General features: G+C 42.1%; 1 protein-coding gene across 1 annotated transcript in view; it reads left to right on the top strand.

Moving 5' to 3' along the window:
• Liph (lipase H) overlaps positions 1-17,702 on the top strand; it is a 44,556-nt gene extending 26,854 nt beyond the window's left edge. Inside the window, exons 6-10 of the mRNA XM_005331021.4 lie at positions 2,086-2,250; positions 3,745-3,840; positions 5,675-5,786; positions 13,542-13,715; positions 14,812-17,702. Coding sequence (XP_005331078.1) covers positions 2,086-2,250; positions 3,745-3,840; positions 5,675-5,786; positions 13,542-13,715; positions 14,812-14,899 — 635 coding nt within the window. The 3' untranslated portion in view covers positions 14,900-17,702. The remainder of the gene's footprint in view (positions 1-2,085; positions 2,251-3,744; positions 3,841-5,674; positions 5,787-13,541; positions 13,716-14,811) is intronic.
• Positions 17,703-24,761: the final 7,059 nt, after the last annotated feature.

The following is a 24,761-nucleotide window of genomic DNA, read 5'->3' as shown; positions in this document are numbered from 1 at the left end:
TGGGAGGATTTACAGCCCAGGCTCATCCATTTTCTTATGTGATCTTCCTCCTCAGAGGGGTGTGTGTTTGAAGTGTGTGACATGCGTGCAGGTAATTGAACCCGGGGCCTCCTGCATGCTAGTCAAGTGCTCTACTACTGAGTTACACCCCCAGCCCTCCTCAGATAACTCTTGATTCCCTTCTGTCCTTTTATATCAGCTGATCCTGTTCCTTGGCCCTCTGTTATGGTTGTGAGCATTGCAGGCTCACCATGCAGAGTGATTTCTCACAAAAAAACCCTTGCCATTGGGTTTTTGATAAGATAGAAGGTAAATTCATCCTGTGGTCCAGCTAACGTGTCATCAAGAACTACAATGTCTTAGTAAACCTCAGGCTCAGTCCTTGATTAAGATGTAAGACTGTGTGCCATCCCCCACCCTCGTCCCCTCTGCCCTGCCGTGTAGACTCCCAGCCTCTTCTAGTCTGCAGCACAGCAGTGGTTCTCAAACTTCAGCATGTCTCAGAATCATGTAGAAAGCTTGGTAAAACACAGATCACATTGGCACGTGCAAGACCTTGTGTTCAGTCCCAGCAACAAACCAAATCAAACCAAACCAAATCACAGACTGCAGACAGCTGCAAGCCTCTCAGGGGAAAGTACTAATAATGTCCATTTCTAATAAATTCCCAAGTGATGCTTATTTTGAGAACTTTAGTAGTAGTGCAACAGATAGATCTGAGAGCCCCATAGACCACAGGTGGAAGAATTCCAACTCTGCCTTTGTTAGTAGGTTCTCTGTGCCTCAGCTTTCCTATCTATAAAATGACACTAATATTGCCTCCCTTACAAGATTGTGAGAGCTAGCAACATATTATATAAAGAACCTAGGCTATTATTACCCACCACAGTATTTCTGATTTTGTTTTATTACAGTGATTATAAAAATTTATAGGTTCGTGGCTTTAAAATATTTGAAACAAAGTTGGGATACTTTACTTACCTGTCTGGTCTTTGTCCACTGCCAGGACCTGTTCCATTTAAAAAAAAATTATTTATATTTATTTATTTATTTATTTTAACATAAAGAAATTTATTCAAGGAATACACACATATGCAATTTTTAAATGATTTTTTAAAATACAATACCTTTATTTATTTATTTTTATGTGGTGCTGAGAATCAAACCCAGTACCTTCCATGTGCCAGGCAAGTGCTCTGCCACTGAACCACAACACCAGCCTGGCCCAGTTGCTTTTGACATAATGAAAAATGTGGCAGTAACCAAAACTACTCTCTTGCTTTTGACTTTGCAGTCCTTGGGATTATTAGGACTTACCTGGAGCAGATGAGGGAACCCATAACAACCAGACTTTTAGTTAAAGCCTTGAGCAGAAATGAGGCAGAAGGCTGGATGGGGTGGTCTGCATCTGTAGTCCCAGCTACTCAGAAGGGCTGAGTGTGTAGCTCAGTGGTAGAGCTCTTGTCTAGCATGTGTGAGACTGTGGATATCCCCAAAACTGAAAGAAAAAAAAAATAGAGGGGTTTCAGTGTGTTGCAGAACCTGCTGGAGATTGCACTTCCAAATATTTGGTATTAATTTTCCATGTGCCTGGCACTGTTCTAAGATTTAAAGCTACAATAATAAATGAAATATGGAAGAATGCTTATTTTGGGAGAAGCAGAGTCAAGTTATTCAAGATAAAAGACTGTATGTGATGAGATCTAATGGATGTATTTAACAGTGACATTATTTTTTGTTTTTGTTTTTGTTTGTTTTCTGTGTGCTGGGGAGGAGACCCAGGGCCTCACAAATGGTAGGCACCTATTCTAGCTACTCCAAGCTATACCCCTGGCCCTACGGTATTTAATTAAAGTATATTTGCTTTAACTCCTGTCACAATCTTAATTTAATGTCGTCTTTTCTTCTGCCACCTGCCAGCATGAATCCTTATGTATGGCTTTTTGTAAGGACTGAATGGGATCAAGTACATTGGAGCTTTCAGAGCCAAGCAGGAGATGAGAAATTGTGTGTGTAAAGCATGTGATGTTCTTCTTTTAAATGCTTCTACTGCTCTACCCTTGAATCACTCCCTTTCCAACTAAGGAATAAAGTATTTCAAGTGTGACCACCAGAGGTCCGTGTACCTGTACCTGGCTTCCCTGAGAGAGGACTGTGAGATCACCGCCTATCCCTGTGACTCCTACAGGGACTACAGGAACGGCAAGTGCACCAGCTGCGGCACACCAGAGCAGTCCTGTCCCGTCCTGGGTAGGTCCAAAGCGGTTTCCCCCTCTGCTTTGGTACAAATTTTTGGTACAAATCCCCAGAACCATTTTGCTATCTAAAAATGGCTCCAAAATTGTTTTCTAAAAACAACAACAATTTTAAAAAACCCATAAAACAGTCTAGGCAGCTTTTTTGAGCCAACTTTCTAGTCTCCTAATTACAAAAATTGGTAGAAGAGCAATCTGTGTAGGATTCCACCCAGCAGGTAGCGCAGCCTATCCAGAGCACAGCCACGTTACACAGCCTGCTCCTGCAAGGGCTGGAACACCCTCTCTGTGCACATGACCTCTCTGCTGGGCAAGGGTCCACAGTGAGACAGACACCTTCTGCCAGATGACATAGCTTAGTGGTCCCTTTTAACTAGTGTCCATTAATCCCCTTACTGTCAGCTTGGCATGGTGAATCATATCTACAATCCCAACTACTTGGGAGACTGAAGCAGGAGATTAAAAGTTTAAGACCAGACTAGGCAACTTAGTGAAAGCCTGCCTCAAAATAAGGTGTAAAAAGAGCTGGAGATGTAGCTTAGTGGTAGAGTGCCCTAGTTCAATTCCACTACGGGGTTTGGGGTGGGGGATGCCCTCACTCCATCCCCTGGCTCTTGTGGGTATACAGGGCTGGGGTGGGCTCAAAGATGCCATGGGTACTGCTTGGATATTTGTTAGGGGTTGGTGGAAATATCCTAGGTGGTTAAAATTTTGAAATCCATGAGGATTTTCTGATTTTTCCTAAAAGGAAAATTAAATATATATATATTTAATACCGGTGTCTGTGTCCTATTCCCTATCAATTAAGTCAGAGTCTGGAGGCCATTTTCTGGCAGTGAGAACAGAGGAGAGAAAGAGGTCATAGAACAGCACCCAACCTTGTCTCCTGCAGGCATAGATATAAAGGGAGACATTCACCTGCTTGGTGACATAGTTATCTGGCAAGCCCACATTCTGTACAACATTCTGTAATAATAAAAAGTTTTTCAAGAAAGCCCAGGGTCTGGGGGCACAGCTCAGTGGTAGAGCATGTGCTTAGCATGCATGAAGCCCTGGGTTCTATTTCAAGAACTGCCAAACCCCCAAAAATGGAAAATAAAAAAGCACCTTGCTTTGCAATAATGATGCTATTTTAGGTCTAAACCTAAATCTGTTTTAATGTAGAAAATGAATGTATTACTGTAAAACATCAGTCCTATTTTTAGTCCAAAACAGTGTGCTGCTCCCCATCCCCCTACGAGGTTAACTGAGAGCCAGTAAAGAGGTCAAAGCCATGGTAGGGTCCTTCTGCACCCCAGCTCTTAGGGATGGAGACAACTGGCAAGAATGGTGGTCACTGGGGTGACACTGTCCTGGACCCTGCAGTGCTCACATGGTGCTGGCAGGTTGTCACTGTGGTGGCTGCAGGTGTCTTAGTGTGCTCACCCTTTGCCGCTTTCATGTTTATGTAACCCGTGTTCACGTTACGCTTTTCCAACTTGTTTTATAGGCTATTATGCTGACAATTGGAAAGACTACTTAAAGCAGAAAGATCCTCCGATGACTAAGGCGTTCTTTGACACAGCTGAGAAGGAGCCATTCTGCAGTGAGTGGTGAACGGTGTTTGACTGACCCTTTTATTGTGGGCAGGTTGAGTCTCAGCTTCCTGGCTGCTTCTTGGCAAATGAAGGACGTGGTAAAGCTTGGAGTTTGAAGCTGGAAGGGCCTAGGTAGAATCCTGATTCTATCACATAATAGCTGTGAGACCTTGGTCAGGTCTTCTAACCTCTGTGGATCTCAGGGTCCTGTTGGCTAAGTGGAGATAATAATGCCTATCTTCTGGGCTATTAGGATTACAACATCAATAAATCAGTGTTGCTAGCATCACCAGTGGCCATAGTCACCACTAAGATCTTCCAGGAAATCACTTGATTCCTCAAGAGACATGATGGACATTGGGGCTAGGAAAACTAAGGTGGCAGGCACATCTTACGGGTCAGTCCTAGCTCTACAGCAACATGACAAATTCAAGACATCAAGAGGCTGAGTATTCCAGATGGAAGCTCATTAGGATAGCAGTTGATTAAATGCTCTGTATGCCGTCAGGATTTGCCTGGGAAGATGTATGCGTTTCTTGCAATCTTTTTTCTTTTATTGTTATTGTTTGGTATTGTTGTTGTTGAGCACCAGGGGTGCTCAACCACTGAGCTGAGCCACATCCCCAGATCCCCCTTTTTTAAAAATTTGGGACAGGGTCTAAGTTGCTAAGGACCTCGCTAAATTGCTGAAGCTGGCTTTGAACTTGTGATCCTCCTGCCTCAGTCTCCAGCCACCGGTAACACGGGCATGTGCCCCCACGCCAGGCCTTCCTTGCAATCTTTTACTCCTTATCACTTTTCTTGGGAGCAACTGTCCTAAAAGACTAGCAGATCCCTGGGTTTCCCTCTTTCTTTGGAGCCATACATGGTAGCCCAGGGTTGGGCATCTGCCTGGTCTCTACGGGGCAATCCCCTGAGCAATAAGGGCCATGAAAGGACATTCCAGAGCTGGCCTTAACTTCATGGAACCATCATCTTCCCGAATCTCTTTCACTTTCCTTGCAAGTCTGACCAAGAAAGAGCAAATCTGCCTGTCACGTAGAGATCCCTATCTTCCCAAAACATACTTGACCTTTTTTTTTTTTTAAACTCTTTTTTTAAAGAGAGAGTGAGAGAGAATTTTTAATATTTATTTTTTAGTTCTCGGCGGACACAACATCTTTGTTGGTATGTGGTGTTGAGGATCGAACCCGGGCCGCACGCATGCCAGGCGAGCGCGCTACCGCTTGAGCCACATCCCCAGCCCCAACATACTTGACCTTGAAGAGCAAATAGTAAGGAAGAAAAATAGTTCTCTGAATGCATTGTGTATCATTTATTCAGGAGGAATTATTGCATGCCTATAAGATTTACTTCAGGGATTATAAAAAGAGCAAGAGAGAGCTTGGTAGTGCAGGAGATATGCGTGGCATGCAGAGGTAGGAAGGAGACTTCAAGGTGCACCAGGTAGGTAGTGGACATGACTCAAATTATGGAAGACCTTGTTAGCCATGGAGTATCTCCAAGTGACAACTTGATCATTTTAGCATAAGATGGGCTGGACGGAAGTGAACCAACCACATGTAGCCATAGGCCGGGAGACCTTAGTCCATTTGGTGGGAACCTGGGATGCCTGAACATGGTGACTGGGTCCCAGTGAACTCTGATGTCACTCATGCCATTTTTGTCAAAGAGAAGAAAAAAAGAACAATAGAAAATATTGCCCCAGATCTTTTCAGAGAAACTTCAGAGGAAGAGAAAAGGAAACTCAATTATTAGGGATGTTGGGCTTTCAGGAGTCCACCCTCCAGGGGAGCATTTGGGGCTACCTCTCTCTTATTACGTTCTCTCCCTGTTCTGCAGTGTATCATTACTTTGTGGACATTATATCTTGGAACAAGAACATCAGAAGAGGGTCTATTACAATCAAATTGAGAGACAGAGATGGAAATACCACAGAATCTAAAATCGATCAGTAAGTTGAGCTGCAATAGTTTGCCATTTGCTATTTTCCTCTTGGCTTGAGAAATTAAATCCCAGATGTATCTACTTTCTTATTTATAGGTCTGTACTTTCCCTTGTCCTACAAAAAATATAAGGGGACATGTTGTTTACTTGCTTTCGCTGCTCTTGCTATCTCAGGCTCTCTACAAATGTATTGGCACAAGTGATTTCTTCCTTCCTTTCTTCCTCCTTCCCTCCTTTACCTTCTTCCTTTCCTGCCACCATCCCTTTTTCTCTTCTAATTCTTCCTCTGATTGAACATTTAATTACAAAAGTTGTTCTTGCTTACCATAAAGGTTCAAACAACTATGATGATTTAATCATTCCACATTTTATATACATGTATCAAAACCTTACATTGTACCCCATAGGTATATACAATTATGATTTTTTTCAATATAAAATAATCCATTTTAAAACTATAAATGGCCAGGAATGGTGGTGGACACCTATAATCCAAGTGTCTCTGGAGGCTGAGGCAGGAGGCCAACAAGTTTGAGGCAAGCCTCAGCAACTTAGCAAGGCCCTCAGCAACTTATTGAAACCCTGTCTCAAAAACTGAAGAGGGCTGGGGATGTATGTTTTAGTCAGTTTTGTATTGCTGTGACCAAAAGACCTAAAAGAGAACAACTTAGAGAAGGAAAAAATTATTTTGGCTCATGGTTTCAGAGGTTCAGTCCACCATAGGCCAGCGCCATAGTTTTGGGCCCAAGATGAGGCAGAAATTCATGTTGGAAGGGCATGGTGGAGGAAGGCAGCTCAGGATGCAGCAGCCAGGAAGCAGGAGAGTTCTGCTCACCAGAGAAAAAATATAACCTCAAAAGCCACATCCCCAGTGTCCTACTTCTTCTAGCCACACTCTGTGGCTACAGTTATCACCCAGTTAATCCATAAGTTATGACTCTCATGATCTAATCACTTCACCTGTGAATATTCTTGCATTGTCTCATACATGAGCTTTTGGGGGATACCTCATTTCTAAACCATAACAATATAGCTCAGTGATAAATCACAGCTGGGTAATTCACAGTACTAAAAAACAAAAACACACAAATAAAAAACATAAAGGGGTACGCCACATAAAAGTACAAGTTCTCACCCACTCCCCACAATAGGCCCACCTCCAAAGTCCAAAGGCACCCACCACATACATATGCCTATCCTTTTATGAGCTATACAAGTAGAAATGTATATGACATAAATATAACATGTACATAGATATGTTTTTGAAACTCAAAATATAATTTGCAGTAAAAAAGTCAAAGACACCCTTAAAATTCAGCAATGGGGAAATGATTAAATATTCTCATGTAATAGAATATTATTCATATATTGAAGTTTTATGATATGTATTACATGAAAGCTTACAATATGCCAAGTAAAAAAATGTAGAATATAGAATTATATAAAGATTTAAATTAGCTCTGCCATGTAAAAGTAATAAAAAAGAAACTTGCCAAAATATTATATTGTTATTTGGATAGTGAGACTCTATAACTGTTTTTTTTTAAAGTTCTCTTTAGTCTTCAGTTTTCTATGATGGTGTGTATAATTTTTTAAAGTTTTAAAATAATTAGCACTTTAAAAAAATCTATTACTTCTATAACCATGTTCTAACTCTATGTTTAGTATTTTGAAGAACTGTCAGACTGTGTCCAAAACAGTTGTCCTATTTCACATCTCCACTAGCAATGTATAAGGATCCAACTTCTTCACACACTTGCCAGCACTTGTTTTTGTCTAAATTTTTTTTATTGTGGTAAAGATGCATAACACAAATAACATAAACTTTACCATCTTTTTTTTTTGTTTGTTTGTTTGTTTTTTTTTGGTTTGGTTTTGGTACTAGGGATTGAACCCAGGGACACTTTACCACTGAGCCACATCCCCAGCCTATTGTTTGTTTTCGTTTTTAAGGACATGTGAACTTTTTTGTCTTTTTTATTGGCACACAGTTGTACATAATGGTGGGATTTGTTGTTACATATTAGTATACATACACGATATAGCAATATAATTTGGCAAATATCCTCCACAGAGATTTCCTCCTTATTTCCCTCCTCTCACCCCTTAGTCCTTTTCCTCTACTAATCTCCTTTTATTTTCCTGAGATCACCTCTCATCTTTCTTTTCCTTTTTCTTCTCTGGCTTTATATGAGACAAAACATATGATCCTTGATCTTCTGTCTTTGGCTGATTTCCCTTAACATAATGGTTTCAAGTTCCATCCATTTTCCTGAAATTACATTATTTCATTTTTCTTTATGACATAGGTCTGCATGTATCACTATGGTATGATGACTTTAATTCTTCAAGATAAATACCAAGGAGTGGTATAGCTGGGTCATATGGTAGTTCCATGTCTAGTCCTTTGAGGAATCTCCTAGTGGTTGTATTACTTTACAATACCACCAACAGTGTAAAGTGTTCTATTTTCTCCACATCCTCTCCAGCATTTATTATTGTTTGTATTCTTTTTTTTTTTTAGAGAGAGAGAGAGAATTTTTTAATATTTTAGTTTTTGGTGGACACAACATCTTTGTTTGTATGTGGTGCTGAGGATCCAACCCGGGCCGCACACATGCCAGGCGAGCGAGCTACCGCTTGAGCCACATCCCCAGCCCCTATTGTTTGTATTCTTGATGACTACCATTCTGATTGGTATGAGATGAAATCTCAGTGTAGTTTTTTTAGGGGGGTGGTACTGGGGATTGCACTCAGAGACACTTAACCACTAAGCCACATCCCCAGCCCTATTTTCTACTTTATTTAGAGACAGGGTCTCACTAATTTGCTTTGAACCTTGCTGTTGCTGAGGCTGGCTTCAAACTCGAGATCCTCCCGTCTCAGCCTCCAGAGCTGCTGGGATCAAAGGCGTCTGCCACTGAGCCGGGCCTTAGTGCAGTTTTGATTTGCATTTCCCTAATTGCTAATGATGTTGAACATTTTTTTCATATACTTGTAGGCCAATTATATTTCTTTTGTGAAGTGTCTATTTCCTTCATTTTCCCATTTATTAATTTGTTTTTTTGGTGTTACATTTTTTTGAGTTCTTTATATATTTTAGATATTAATCCTCTGTCAGAAGTGTAGCTAGCAAAGATTTTTCTCCCACTCTGTAAGTTCACTCTTCACATTCTTGTTTTTTCTTTCCTGTGAAAAAGCTTTTTGATCTGATTCCATCCCATTTATTAACTCTTGTCATTATTCCCTAAGCTTTAGGGGTCCTATTGAGAAAGTCATTCATTGTCCATGCCTACACATTGGAGTGCTGACTATATATTTTCTTCTAGGAGTTGCCTAGTTTCTAGTATAATTCCTAGGTCTTTGGTTCATTTTGAGTTGGCTTTTTGTGTAGGGTGATAGATAAGGGTCTAGTTTCATTCTTCTACATATGGATAACCAGTTTTCCCAGCACCACTTATTAAAGAGGCTGTCTTTTCTCCATTGTATGTTTTTGGCACCTTTTTCAAGGACCAGGTGACTGTAGATGTGTGGGGTTGTCTCTGTGTCTTCTATTCTGTACCATAGGTCTATGTGTCTCTTTCTATGCCAGTGCAGTACAGTTTTTGTTACTATAGCTCTGTAGTGTAATTTAAAGTCAGATACTGTGATACCTCCAGCATTGCTTTTTTGACTTAGACTTGCTTTGACTGTTCTGGGTCTTTTATTGTTCCAAATGAATTTTAAGACTGTATTTTCTAGTTCTGTGAACAATATTATTGGTGTTTTGATGGGGATTGCATTGAATCTGTGTATTGCTTCTAATATTGGTAGCATGGCCATTTAACAGTATTAATTCTGCCTATCCATGAACGTGGTAGGTCTTTCCATTTTCTAAGATCTTTTTCAATTTCTTTCTTCAGTGTTCTATAGTTTTCATTGTAGAGGTCTTTCACCTCATTGGTTAGATTTATTCCTTTTTTTTTTTTAAGCTGTTGTGAATGGGATTTCCCCCCCTCCCCGATTTCTTTCTCAGCAGATTCATTGTTGATATATAAGAAAGCTATTGATTTTTTTAAATATTTTTAGTTGTAGGTGGACCCAATGCTTTTATTTATCTATGTGGTGCTGAGTGTTGGAAGCCATGTATGAATCACAGGTTCATTTGAGCCATTACAAGGCGGCAGGGGGGTGGGTGGGGTGGGCTGTGTGTGTGTAGGTTGCTTTTCTGAGAACTCCTGGTGTGAATCTACCTGTTGCTGATTGTTCAGATTACAGCTGACACGTACCTTAGCTCACAGCCCTATGTTCAAATGCAGCCCCCCCCCCAGGGTGGGGTGAGTGTAACCTTCCTGGCTCCAAACAAGTTGCTTTTCACATCTTTATCCTGTTTTCCTCAAGAAGCTTGCCACAGTGAAACCTTTTGAATTATTTCCCTTAAATATAAAATTTGGACCTTCTTCTTTGTTCAGTTCCTGTTCCTATCAGGGCTGGAAGATCCACCAGGCACCCAGCTTTTAAAAAACTGTTTTCTGTCTATTATCTTCTGTTCCTTATTATTTTCAGACTTTTTATTTTCCCTCAAAGCAGAAATCTGCTCTTTCAGGGTGCTGGTAACCCCAGCAGAACCCAGTGCCTCACATGTGCTAGGCAAGTGCTCTACCACTGATCTACGTCCCAGCCATTTATTTATTTGGTACCAGAGGTTGAACTCAGGCACACTTGGCCACTGAGCCACATCCCAGCCCTATTTTGTATTTTACTTAGACAGGGCCTCACTGAATTGCTTAGTGCTTTGCTGTTGCTGAGGCTGGCTTTGAACTTGGGATCCTCCAGTCTCAGCTTCCCGAATGCTGGAATTACAGGCATGCACCACTGTGCCCAGTTCAGCTATTGATTTTTGCATGTTGATTTTGTAACCTGCTACTTTGCTGAATTGTTTATTAGCTCTAGCAGTCTTTTGGTGGAGTGTTTTGGATCTTCTAGGTATAGAATGGTATCATTTGCAAACAGGGATAATTTTACTTCTTCATTTTCTATTTTTGTTACTTTTATTTTTTTCTCCTGCCTAATTGCTCTGGCTAGAATTTTTAGTACTATATTAATATAAGTGGAAAGAGTGGACATCTTGTCTTGTTCCAGATTTTAAAGGAAACACTTTCATTTTTCCCCCCATTTACTATGAAATTGACGTGTGTGTGTGTGTGTGTGTGTGTGTGTGTGTCATTTATGGTGTTGAGGTAGGTTCCTACTATTTCTAGTTTTTTCAATGTTTTTATCATGAATGGATGTTGAATTTTCTCAAAAGCTTTCTCTGCATCTATTTAGATGATCAAGTGATTTTTGTTCATAGTTCTATTTATGTGATGAATTACATTTATTGATTTGCATATATTAAACCATCTTTGCATCTCTATCTCCAGCCCTTTTTATGCTTTGTTTTGAGACAGTCTTACTAAGTTGCTGAGGTTGGCATTGAACTTGTGATCCTCCTGTCTTGGCCTCCCAAGTAGCTGGGATTATAGGTGTGTGTCATTGTACCTGGCCAAGTTTATCATTTTAATCAATTTTTGGTGTACCGTTCAGTAGTTAGTGTATTCATGTTGTCATGAGACAGATCTCTAGATTTTTTTTTCATTTTGCAAAGCAGTAATTTTGTACTCGTTAAACAACTCCCCTTTCCTTACTCTTCCCAGCCCCTAGTAAACACTATTATTTCTCTCTCTATGAATTGGACAATAGTAGATAGCTCACATAAGAGGAATCAATACAGTATTGTCTTTTTGTGACTGGCTTATTTCACTTAGTATAGTATCCTCAAGGTTCATTGATATTGTAGCATGTGACAGAATTTCCTTCATTTTTAAGGCTGCATATTATTCCATTATATGTATCGACCCATTCAATTATTGATGGATGCTTGTGCCTACTTTGAATTATTTTGGATATTTAAAGTGGAATGTCTGGCCCATGTAGTAATTCTATTTTTGACATGCTGTCATCCCATTTCCCATGACTATTGCATCATTTTCTGGTCCCACTGGTACTGCACCAGGGTTCCAATTTCTCCACATCCTCACCAACACCTGTCGTCCTAATGGGTGTGAAGTGATTCTTTACCTATGGAACGTTTTCATCATTCTCTGAAGCACTTCCTTCCTTTTGGGCACACAGACTGTCTTAGGATCACCTTGTACTTTCCCTGCCCCAGCCTGGGAGTCAACTCTTTCTCCAGGAAACCCTGGTTTCTTTTAGTGGAGATGGTATTTAGGATCCAAAATCTGGGCTGAAAGTGGTAGTGCACACCTGTAATCACAGCTGCTTGGGAGGCTGAGGCAGGAGGATTGCAAGTTCTAAGCCAGCCTCAACAACTTAGTGAGGCTCTAAGCAACTATCTGGCTCAGGGGTCATGCGCCCTGGGATTCAATGCCCCATGCCCCCCAGTATTTCTGGGTACCTTCTGTATTTCAAGACTCAGACTTGATTCCATTGGGGCTGGGATGACAGATACCTGCTTACATCACTAACCCTCCAAATTAAGAATCATTTCTGATGTGAGCCCATTGTTCCTGAGCCTAGGAGACTCCTCAGCTCTCTGTGACCTCCTCTTCCAGCTCTGCAGTGGGACAAGGACTGTGCTGAACCTCCACAGTGATTTCTCTTGGGACCTCTGGGGTTCCATGTATAGAAAACATCTTCACACACTTGAGGGACATACTAGAACATAGATTTAGCCTAAGGTTCATCTTGAGAGACAGAACTAAAAAAAAAAAATGCTTAAGGATAACTTCTCTGTTAGTGTCCAGTTTGGCTAGAAATCTCTGTGTGTCTCTAGCAATGCAGTTTAATGGAAAGACCATAACTTTGAACTTGGAGTTGAGTTCGTAACCCCTGTCCTGCAGGGAACTTAAGCTCTTTAAGCAGCTTTTGCCCTGTGTGTAAAATAGGAAAAAAAATACCCACCTTTCAGAATGTTTCAGGGATTGGAGAGATGTGTCAAAAGATGAGGACACCAGCTGGGTGCAGTGGCGCACACCTGTAATCCCAGCGGCTCGGGAGGCTGAGGCAGGAGCATTGAGAGTTCAAAACCAGCTTCAGCAATTTAGTGAGGCCCTAAGCAACTCAGAAAGACCCTCTTTCTAAATAAAAAATTTTAAAAAAGGACTAGGGAGGGCAAGGATTGTAGCTCTGCGGTAGAGCGCTTACCTCATGTGTGTGAAGCATTGGGTTTGAGCCTCAGCACCACATAAAAATAAATAAATAAAGGCATTGTGTCCATCTACAACTAAAAAAATAATTTTTAGAAAAAGGGGTCCAGGTGGTGCTGGGGATGTGGCTCAGGTGGTAGCGTGCTCGCCTGGCATGCATGCGGCCTGGGTTCAATCCTCAGCACCACGTACAAACAAAGATGTTGTGTCCGCCGAAAACTGAAAAATAAATATTAAAATTCTCTCTCTCTCTCTTTCTAAAAAAAAGGGGGGGGTGGTCCAGGGATGTGGCTCAGTAGTTAACTCCTCTGAGTTCAATCCCTGGTACCCCCCAAAATAAGTAAATAGATAAATAAAGACAGGAGCACACCGCTTGGTGCACAGTAAACAGCATTCTTCTCTGATGTCACTTTGGGGTAAGTAGATTCACTTAGGCAGTTGCCTCGACTTGGTGGACATGAAATTCAGCAAGTGCAGGAAATGGGGCCAAGTGTACCAATGATTTGCAAGCTGTAGAGCTGCTTTCTCTCCTTAGTCATCTATACTCATTTCTAAATGTTATTTCTTCTTTCCAGTGAACCAGCCACATTTCAGAAATATCATCAAGTGAGCCTGCTTGCAAGATTTAATCAAGATCTGGACAAAGTGGCAACAATTTCCTTGGTGTTCTCTACAGGATCTGTAGTAGGTCCTAAGTACAAGCTCAGGATCCTCCGAATTAGGTTGAGGTCCCTTGTCCATCCAGAGAGGTGAGCCTCAGGCAAGGTTTACCAAAGATTTTATTGGATCCTCGGCTTCTTCAGATATTTTAATGGAACTTCTTCACTCACAGGGAGGGGAATTAGGGGTTTTCCAAAAATAGTCTCCATTTGAAACAAGTTGCTCAGTAATCCAAGAAATTTATACTGGCATGTGCTTAAAGATAAATAGCCCAGTAACCCAAGGAAATAATGGTGTTATATGCTTAGAGTTACATAATTTCCTCCCTAACCACCCATGTTCCTTGTAGTTGACAGTTTGTTGTAGAAAAGAAATTTTGTATCATTCAGCAGATTGAGAAAACAGAGATGAATATATATAAGGTTAAAGAAAAACTGGATTTTTTCCCCTTTGACAATGTCAATGTTATGTTTGTTAAATTTGATAAATGCATTGAGAATCTCCTTATTCTTAGAAAATACACACAGAAGTGTTAAGAAATATTGAGGAGCAAACAACCTATTATCAACGGGTTCAGAAAAAGTGAATGCATGTGCATAAAGAGAGAGAGAGGATTTTTTTTTTTTTTTAAGTACAGGGCTATATTTGTATGTTTTGTGATAAATACCACTCTACCATATGGTCTTAACTTTTAATCTGTGGGCGGAAAAAGAGACAGGCAATGATGTAACCAGTAACTTTTTCTTGAAGGTTAAGGACACCCTAAAGTATTTAATACAAATTTCCTCTAAGAGAATAGTCATTACATCTTAAAATGGTGGGATTTTTTTTTGTACTTTCATAATTTTCAAAGAGATAACATACCCATTTTATAAAATCTGGAAAGTACAGAAAGTGTTAGGAAGCAGAAAAAGATCACTCCTAATGTCATTCAGAGGTAACCGCTGTTAACAGTTTTGGTTATTTCTATCATTGCTTTAAACCTAGTTGAAGTCAGATGGGGATAACATTTTACGTTCTGCTTTCTGGCTGTGGATGTTTTACTTACCAGAAGTGTTTTTCCTATTCCATTAGAAACATCTGCTGCATAATTTTATATCCTAAGGATATAATGCAATTGACTTGACAAGAACGTGGTATTGCTATGATTTTATTGACAAGGGTATTTCTGTCGTGTTTTCCCAGGCCCCAGTTATGTCGGTATGATCTTGTCCTGATGGAAAATGTCCAGACAGTCTTCAAACCTATTCTCTGCCCCAAGTTGCAAATGTAACTGCTGCTGCTGGGGACACGTGGGCAGCAACGATGTCAGGAAAGCTGCATCTACGGCCTCTTTTAAAGCTTCACCTGAGCTTTTCCTCAAAGCTCAAAAAGCATGAAAAAAACCAAGGTTATTTTCAGCAGCGTCCTACAGATGTCACATTGCAGAACGTCAAACGACCTTGTGATTATAAAACGATCCTGGGAAGGGTGGCCCTAACTAGGGCAAGTCAGAAATAGCCAGCCTTCTGACAGCCCAGTGCTTTGTCTGGCTGTATCCTGGGGCCTCTTTGTTCCGACCTGTCGATTCTGCTGCCCATCACACAGGCTCTTTGTTCCTCAGGGCTTCGGGTACTCATCTTAAGGCTAGGTGGGGGGCTGGAGACCTCACTCTGGACTTTCTGTTCCCTGTGCCGAATTCTGCACAGAACCCATCACGCAGAAGGGAACAAAACTGACCTACCTCTCAGGGCTGCCGTGTGGGTATGGAAGACAAGTCTATGAAGGGTTCTTTGAAATCCTCTGGGTACCACATCTGTGAAGGTGTCATGAATGTGAATATGTTGTTATTTATTTTAACGTGGCTTAGCTCGTATCCTTTGATCATATCCTTTGATAGGGGTGGCCCCTCCTTATCAATACAGCTTCTCTCTGGGGCAGCAAGAAAGCCACATACCCCTGTCCCACCCCCTCTGAAGTGATGCTGGTGCAAAGGAGGTAGAGATGGGCTGGTAGCCTGAGGGCAGTGCTGGGACTAGGGAGGAAGCAGCAGCCTCACACCCCTGGGACAGGGGACCAGCAGGGGAGGAAAGGGCTTGTTTTTCACCTAAGATGGAGAAGGATCATTTTATAGGCAACCCTTCTCTTTTTTTATATATTTATTTTTTTAGTTATAGGTGGATACAATATCTTTATTTTATTTTTATGTGGCGCTGAGGATCAAACCCAGTGCTTCACATGTGCTAGGCGAGCGCTCTACCTCTGAGCCCCAGCCCCAGCCTGGCTACCCTTCTTTTCCTGTTTAGGTTGTTTGTATGTTTGTTTTGGCAGTGCTGGGGGCCATCCCAGAGCTGCACCACAGAACTACACTCCACCCCAGGCAACCCTCTTTCTTTCTTTCCTTCCTTCCTTCCTTCCTTCCTTCCTTCCTTCCTTCCTTCCTTCCTTCCTTCCTTCCTTCCTTCCTTCTTTCCTCCTTTCCTCCTTTCCTCCTTTCCTCCTTTCTTTCCTTTCTTTCTTCCTTCCTTCCTTCCTTCCTTCCTTCCTTCCTTCCTTCCTTCCTTCCTTCCTTCCTTCCTTCCTTTCTTTCTTTCTTTTCTTTCTTTCCTGGGGATTGAGCCCAGGGATGCTCTACCACTGGGCTATATCCCCAGCCCTTTTTAGTTTTTATTTTAAGTCGGGGTCTCATTAAGTTGCAGAGGCTGGCCTCTAACTTGTGATCTTCCTGCTTCAGCCTCTGAAGCAGCTGGGATTACAGATGTTCAGTGCATAACCATTAGCTTAAACAGTCTTTAAGAAATGTTTATGTTTCCCTTACTATCAATGTAATCCCTGTTTATTGAAGGAAATTTTTTAAATGCACAGGGCAGAAAAACAAAACAAAACAAAAACAATGATGCTATAACTTGTTTTGCTAACATGGGGATTCAAAGCATAAACCAGTTTGTTCTCAGAGCATCTGCAGCCTCCAGTTTGAGGAATTCTCAGACTTCCCTGGAGGTAGGTGTGACCTCTGAATCTGGAATGACAGCAGCAGCCACGTCAAGAAATCCCTGAAGACTAAGTCTAGAATGAAAGGAGGGCAATCCCTGGGGCCAGATGCTCAGCATGAGAGTGGGAGCAACTGTCTCAAAGTCCTCTACCGTTTTCTATGAAAACAGCCTTATTGTAAAGAAATGGACTATTTCATAAATGATATAAATCAGTGTGTGGCTCGTTCTTAGAGATTTGTATCTTAGATTCATTTGTATCAAATAGAGCCTATTTTATGTAAGGGTTGCCTATAAAAGGCTCAGTGGCACTTGGACATCTTGGCCTCTCCCACCACACCTTTCCTCAGCAATCGTGGACAGAGAGATCAGCGTACTGAGAGGCCCTGATTTCTTTTTAGAGTTTTATTATTCCTGCATTTTGATTAGCACAGTTACTTTTTTGTCCTCTTTTCCTTATCTCCAAGCAGAGAGTCAAAACAATTGTAAGAAAATGCCAGCAGTGGAATTTCTATTAAGTTATAGACTCTTTGGGTCACTGGGTGCTGGCATAGGACCTGGCTTACCACGGCCTGGGCATCTGTGGGGTGGTGGATGGATGGATGAAGGGAAGAATGAATGGATAAAGGGAGGGAACTTGTTTATTGGTATGGAGATGAATTTCAGTGAGTTTCAGAAATGGAGAGAAGAAGAAATGAAGAGAGTCACAGGAGTGGTTGCTGTTTTCTCAAAATCTTCCTCCTGACCCCCTTGGAGCTTGTGACTCTTGTTTTCTGTGCCTCTCCTCCTTTTTCTTTGTATATCTCTCTGAATCCCAAATCCATAACACAATTAAATTACAGTCTACCCTTTCCTCTTCTTTTCACCAGTTCTCTCCTACTGGTCATTTGAATCTTGGCTCAGGGGCCCCTGCTCTGTGGAGTCTTCTCAGGTCTCATTTCCACTCAGAGCTCACCATACTTTTTCCTTCATGCACTGTTTATTTTTACATTTATTTTTGTAATTATGTGATTAATGTCCATATTCACTTGTCTGTGAGGCATGAACCATGTACCTATGATATAGTCTGCCTTCAAGAAATATCTATTAAATAAACACTCTCTATCATCTTCTGAGTCCTATGGTTTGTTCTGGAACGTGGCTCGATTGAGAAAAGACCATCTCTCACTCTAACCATAGCCCATTGCCACAAAGGCACCTAAACTTCTCAGCCTTAGATTTTTCCCCCCATAGGATCTTTTTTTTTTTTTTGTTTAAATTATATATGATAACAGAATGCAGTACAATTCATATTACACATATAGAGCACAATTTTTCATATCTCTGGTTGTATACACAGTATATTACACCAATTTGTGTCTTCATACCTGTATTTTGGATAATAATGTCCATCACATTCCACCATCATTTTAAACTCCATGCCCCCTCCCTTCCCCTCCAACCCCTCTGCCCTATCTAGAGTTTGTCTATTCCTCCCATGCTCCTGCTCCCTACCCCACTATGAATCAGCCTCCTTATATCAGAGAAAACATTTGGCATTTGGTTTTTTGGTATTGGCTTACTTCACTTAGCATTATGTTCTCTAACTCCATCCATTTACCTGCAAATGCCATGACTTTAATCTCTTTTATTGCTGAGTAATATTCCATTGGGTATATATACCACATTTTATTTATCCATTCATCTATTGAAGGGCATCTAGGTTTGTTCCACATTTTAGCTATTGTGAATTGTGCTGCTGTAAACACTGATGTGGCTGTGTCCCTGCAGTATGCTGTTTTTAAGTCCTTTGGGTATAGTCAGAAGAGAGATAGCTGGGTCAAATGGTTTAGCTTTAGACTTTTCTATGATGCTATTATCGTTGTCCATTGTCTTTAGAGGCCATTTCCCAGTCTGCCCAGAAAAAAAAAATAGAAGTGGGCTCATTTTTCACTTCTAATCACCTCTTCCAGGGGACCCCACCACCATTTCTCAGCAAGCCCATCTGTCCTAAAGTCTGGGATCCCCACCCCCCATTTCAGCACTACTGCTAACACCCTCCAGGACATGGTGCTATTGGGTGACTCCACTTCATGGTCCCTAGGCTTCCCTTGGCTTTACCGTGACTCTCCCTTGGCCACCCTGGTTACCACTGACTTCATACATGCTTCCATCACTGCTTTTATGATACCATGCAGTGACTTCTCTGTGACTGTAACTCCCTGGATACTGTGAGCCCACAACAGCCCCTGCTGCCCGTCTTTGCCTTCCTGGCACAAAGCACAGTGCCAGGCACAGAGTAGGCGCTCCATGAACACCTGTTGAACAGAATGGAATGGATTCCATGCTTAGGAACTGGAGAGAACCACCTGGTTTTAAACATTAATTTATTTCATTCTGCAAGTTCCAAAGACCTGAACTTAGGAACGCGTGACCTTGGATCCCTACTCCAGGCTCTCGTTCCTGCAGAACCCCATCTTAGCTAAAGAGGCTTTGGGGACCAGGGGCCAGAATCCACTCACATTGACCCAAACTTTATAGATTATTGAGAGAGAGAGGGCAGCGGGGGACACTCAAGGAATCCCAGTGCTGTGGTTTGGAGGTTAAATGTCCTCTGAAGACCTTAAAGGCTTGGTCCTTGGGGTGGTGCTCTGAGAGGTGGGGGAACCTCTTATAGGGAGCTCCTGAGGTCGTTGAGGGTGGGTGCTTGATGGGGATTGTGGGATCCCAGTCTTCCTCGTCCTCTCTTCACTTCCTGGTTCATGATGTACATGGTTTTGCTTTTCCACATGCTCCTGCCACGATGAGCCATCCCTGCCAGGGCCCCAAAGCAATGGGGCCATCTGATGTTGATGCTTCTCCAGAAGCAGGAGTCAAAATAACCCATTTTTCTTTAATTGCCTCAGATATCTTATTATAGTGATGGAAAGCTGACATGCCTAGAAAGAGGTGACTATCAGATCTCAGGAAAGGGAGGAGAGGGATGGCCGTGGAGCCTACAGTAACAAGAGATTGTAGGCCCATGTTAACCCTAATGTTCTCCCACCAGTTCTTCGATTTAGCTCAGCTTCTTCAACAGGACAGCTTCATTGGGTGATTGGCTACTGTTATTGTTTAGATAAGACAACACAAGAAAATTTAGAGGTAAAAAGATTGTGTTGTGAGAGTTTTAACCTAATCAGTGTGTTAATCCACTCGAATGGGTTAACTGGGGGATAGCTGTAGGCAGGAGGGGAATGGCTGGAGGAGGTAGGTCACTGGGGGCCTGCATTTGGGTTTATATTTTGTCCCTAGTGAGTGGATCTCTCTCTTCCCCCACCTTCCTGTTGCCACGTTCTGAGCTGCTTTCCTGTGATGTTGCCCCACTTCAGGTCCAGAGCTATGACAGTGGCCACCTATGGACTGAGACCTCTGAAACCATGAACCAAAATAAATTTTTCTTTCTCTACATCATTCTTGTCAGGTCTTTTGGTCACAGCAACAGAAAAGCTGACTCAAACAACCACTCCCTGTCTAGGTGGTCCCAAAATCCAAGAAGTGGACACTGCCCTAGGGTCCTTGGGGTGGGGAAGATGTCCATCCTGTTCCATTCAGTTATGTGTGGGGTGGGTAAGGAGCACAGTCGCATGGTGTTCAGAGCTACTCCTTTCAACTGCTGTGGGCAATGAATCCAGGAAAGGCTGCGTGCTACTGACCAAGAGCCCTGATGGGTGCCTGGCTCTTCACTCTCCCTTGAACCTCCCGCTTTCCTCCAGTTTCTCAGGCCACGTGTGCCCGGGGGGGGGGGGGTTGTGGTTGACCTGGTTGAGCTGCTTGGACATGTGCTGTGGATGAGTGGCTCAGAGGAGGCTGCTGCAGGTGCTGGTTCGGGGGCCAGGAGTGTGGAGGAGACTGAGACCAGGGTGGAAGTGGCTGGTGTTGGAGAGCCCAGGCCAGGTCTTCTTCACCAACCAGGAATCAGCCTAGGACTCCAGTGGGGCAGGTCAGGGGTAGTAAGGAGATGCTTGGGTAGTGAGCCTATAGAAAGTAGATCTGAACCTCTTGGAAGAGTTGGCCAAAGGTCCTTCCCACCTTGTGTTGGCCAAGTCCTATGACATTCAGGTTTTCTCACTGGATTTATCCAAGGACTTTGACACTGGCTATTGAAAGGAAAGTGTCCACAACACTCGGAGCGACCAAGAGATTTTTATTGTAGCAGTGCAACAGAGGAGAAAAGAAAGAAGGAGAGAGAGCGAGCAAGAGAGACAGAGAGAGAGAGAGAGAGAGAGAGAGAGAGAGAGAGAGAGTGCAAGAGAGCCAGAGAGAGAGCAAGAGAGAGAGAGCAAGAGAGAGAGGGAGCAAGAGAGAGGGTCCTGGCAGGAGGGAGTTTTTATAGCCCAAATCTAATAGGGTCTCTGGGTTTGCAAGCTGCCTTATTGGCACACAAGGGGGTTGAGTGCTTGGCCTTAAGCGGCAGGCTGAGTGTTCAGCCTTGAGCAGGGGGGCGAAGCGCTCAGCCTTGAGCGGGAGCTTGGGCATCTGGGCTTGAAGCAAACAGGTGATAAAGAACCAGACAGAGGGTTTGAGAAGCCAGGTCATACTGCAGCTAACTTTGTTTGGCATGCCCTGCAGACAACTTATTCAGCCTGTCCTGCACCTAACAGCTATGGTTCCTTTTCTGAAAATCTCTCCTGGAATCTCAGGACAGTTTTTTTTTTTTTTTAATATTTATTTATTTATTTTTTAGTTTTTGGTAAAATTTTTTACTTTTTTTTTAATTTTCATTTTTTTATTGATTGTTCAAAACATTACAGAGCTCACCTTTCTTACATTTGACTCAATTGGGTTTTGAACTCCCCAAATACAAATTGCAGACTCACTTCTGTTACATACTCACATTTTTACATAATGGCATATTAGTGACTGTTGTATTCTGCTACCTTTCCTATCCCCTACTATCCCCTCTCCCATCCCCTCCCCTCCCATCTTCCCTCTCTACCTCCTCTGCTGTTGTTCAATTCTCTCCCTTTTTCCCCCTCCCCCTTGCCCCTCATATAATTTTGTGTATCACTGAAGGTCTCCTACCATTTCCATATGCTTTCCCTTCTCTCTCCCTTTCTCTCCCCCCATTCTTCTTAGTTTACTGTTAGTCTTTTCCTCATGCTCTTCCTTCCTGTTCTATTCTTAGTGGCTCTCTTTATATCAAAGAAGACATTTGACATTTGTTTTTTAGGGCTTGGCTAGCTTCACTTAGCATAATCTGCTCTAATGCCATCCATTTCCCTGCAAATTCTATGATTTTGTCATTTCTTAGTGCTGCATAATACTCAATTGTGTATAGCTGCCACAATTTTTTTATCCATTCATCTATTGAAGGGCATCTAGGTTGGTTCCACAGTCTAGCTATTGTGAATTGTGCTGCTATAATCATTGATGTGGTTTTAAGTGGACATAATATCTTTATTTTTATTTTTATGTGGTGCTGAGAATCGAACCCAGTGCCTCATGCATGCTAGGTGAGCGCGCTACCACTTGAGCCACATCCCCAGCCCCCACTTTTTGTTGTTGTTGTTATTTGTTTCCTGTTTCTCCAACATCCCTGAATGAGTCATCTGTTCTCTTTGGTGGATTTCACTGTTTCCTTCCCAGGTTTCTAGTTTCAGTCTTCTCTTTCAAAAGGGCATGCATGGTCGGGGAGGAGTGTGTTTGCAAGGTGTGTGACCTCCACTGCTTCTTTGACGTGCTGGCTTGCCTCTTCCTAAGCTTCAGTTTTTCTGGACTATGAAGAGGGGTAGTTAAGAGTCCCTGCTTCATGTTATATGGAATAAGTAAATTCATGCATATAAAATGCTGCCTTTGGTCTCTAGACTGTACTAGATATTCAATGAATGTCACCTGTAGTCATTTTTTTCTCATGGAATCCCTAGGAGACCTTCCCTCTTCCCCTCATGTCAATGATCTCCTCTAGACAGATGGTTTGGATAAGTGTCCCCCCAACAGCCCATGTGTTAAACTGTTAGTCCTTGGCTAGGCAATACTGGAAGGTGGTGGAAACTTTGAGTCAGGACCTTGTGGGAGGTCTTCAGATTTGGGGGGATGTACCTTTAAAGAGGATAGTGGGACCCTTCCTCTTCCTCTCTATCACCTCCCAGCTGCGAGGTGAATTGTTTTGCTAAGCCATGAGCTCCCAGCCATGATGAGCTGCCTCACCATTGGCCTAAAAGGAACAAGACCAACCAACAGTGGACTAAACCCTCTAGAACTGTGAGCCCAAATTAGATTGTTCTTCTTAAGTTACTTATATCTGTTGTTTTCCTATAGTAAGAGAAAGCTAATATGATCCCTAAATATATGAGACATTCTCTCAGTTATAACAATGTTCACTGTGTCCTGGGGGAAAGATGATGAACCTGGAGCATGGGTTTGCAAAAGGAGCGCAGGCATTTCTTAGGGATCCCTAGCCACAGAGAAGGAATGATGGAGGAAATCGGAAAGGTAAGTGACAACTGTCTTGAGTATGGACAAAGGAGTAAGAATTTGCTAGGCAGAAATTGTCAGATAGGGAGAAGAATGTTATCAGAGGTATGCATGTGCATGTTCAGCTGAAATGGAGGGATGAGACTGTTTCTCCCATTTTCTTAAATGGAGAACTTCAAACACATACAGAAACAGAGAAACCAGTACAGAATCTGCTTCCGTGTGTCCATTACTCAGCTTCAGCAACAGTCAACTCACAGCCCATCTTGTTCTATCTATAACTCTACTCACTAAACCCATCTCATTTTTTGATGCAAAAACCTGACATTGAATGATTTCATTTGTAAATATTTTAATATTGTGAGAAGATAAAATATAATCTCTTTTTCCTTCTTAAAAATGAGTCATGGGGCTGGGATTGTGGCTCAGTGGTAGAGCGCTCATCTCCCACATGCAAAACCCTGAGTTTGATCCTTAGCACCACATAAAAATAAATAAGTGAAATAAAAGTATTGTTTCCAACTACAATTAAAAAATAAATATTTAAAAAAATGAGCATAATACACTTTTAATCCTGTGGTCCTGGCTCATGCCATATCCTGTCTCATCAGGACAATTGCAGCTATTAAGCCTACATATTCTACTTACCTGCCAATATGACCCCCAAACCAGACCTGACTCACTCTGAGTCATCAAACACCCCCTTGATATTTTACCATTTGCAATACTAAAAAAACCAACTCCCTATCCTACCTTCCAGTGCTCTTTAATTTGTCCCCAATTTCTCATACACTTTGCCCTTCACTGAAGCTGGACTCACCCTGTCTTTCCTTTTTCTGCTTGTGGAGCTCTTGCTCATCCTTGAGGGTAAACTCAAACCAGAACCCATGCAGTGGAAGGACCACTAGCTGTGGAGCCAAGTTGACCTGGATTCTTATTTTGGTTCTCTTTTGAGGGATGTCATTTAATGTTTCTGAGATTTAGTTTTTTTTTTTTTTTTTTAACCAGGGATTGAACCCAGGGCGCTTAACCATAAACCACATCCCCAGCTCTTTTTACTTTATTTTTTTATTTTGAAACAGGGGCTCATAAATTGCTTATGGCCTTGCTAAGTTGTGGAGGCTGGCTTTGAATTTGTGAACCTCCTGCCTCAGCATCCTGAGCCGCTAGGATTACAGGCAAGCGCCAACACCTCCAGCTTTTTAAAAAAAATTATTTTTATTTTATTTTATTTTTGTGCCAGGGAATCCAACCCAGGGCCTTGCACATGCAAGACAAGACAAGCACTGCACCACTGAATTACATCCCCACCCCCACGATTCAGATTTTTCATTTGTTAAATGCAAACAAAAATAACTATTTTGCAGCATGGTTGTGAGGATTAGGGTTAATGGGAATATAGTAGTGCTGAGTAAAAGGCAACATTGTGATTTGCCTTTTGTGGTCACCCTTATTGTCCCACTGAACTTGATTGGAGCTTTGGTTCTACATTTGTGCTGTGGGTGCTTAATGCCTGCGGAACAAGTGAAGAAATGGACAGGGATAACCATAGAAGATCCAGGCGCGGTGGCGCATGCCTGTAATCCCAGAGACTTGGGAGGCTGAGACAGCAGCATCACATATTCGAGGCCAGTTTCAGAAAATCAACGAGGCCCTCTCAAAATAAAAAAATTAAAAGAATTGGGGGTGCAGCTCAGTGGTAACGCGCCTTTGGGTTAAATTTCCAGTACC

Source organism: Ictidomys tridecemlineatus, chromosome 3 (assembly GCF_052094955.1).
Source record: "Ictidomys tridecemlineatus isolate mIctTri1 chromosome 3, mIctTri1.hap1, whole genome shotgun sequence".
Taxonomy (NCBI): Eukaryota; Metazoa; Chordata; class Mammalia; order Rodentia; family Sciuridae; genus Ictidomys; species Ictidomys tridecemlineatus.
This window is presented reverse-complemented; position numbering and strand designations above follow the sequence as displayed.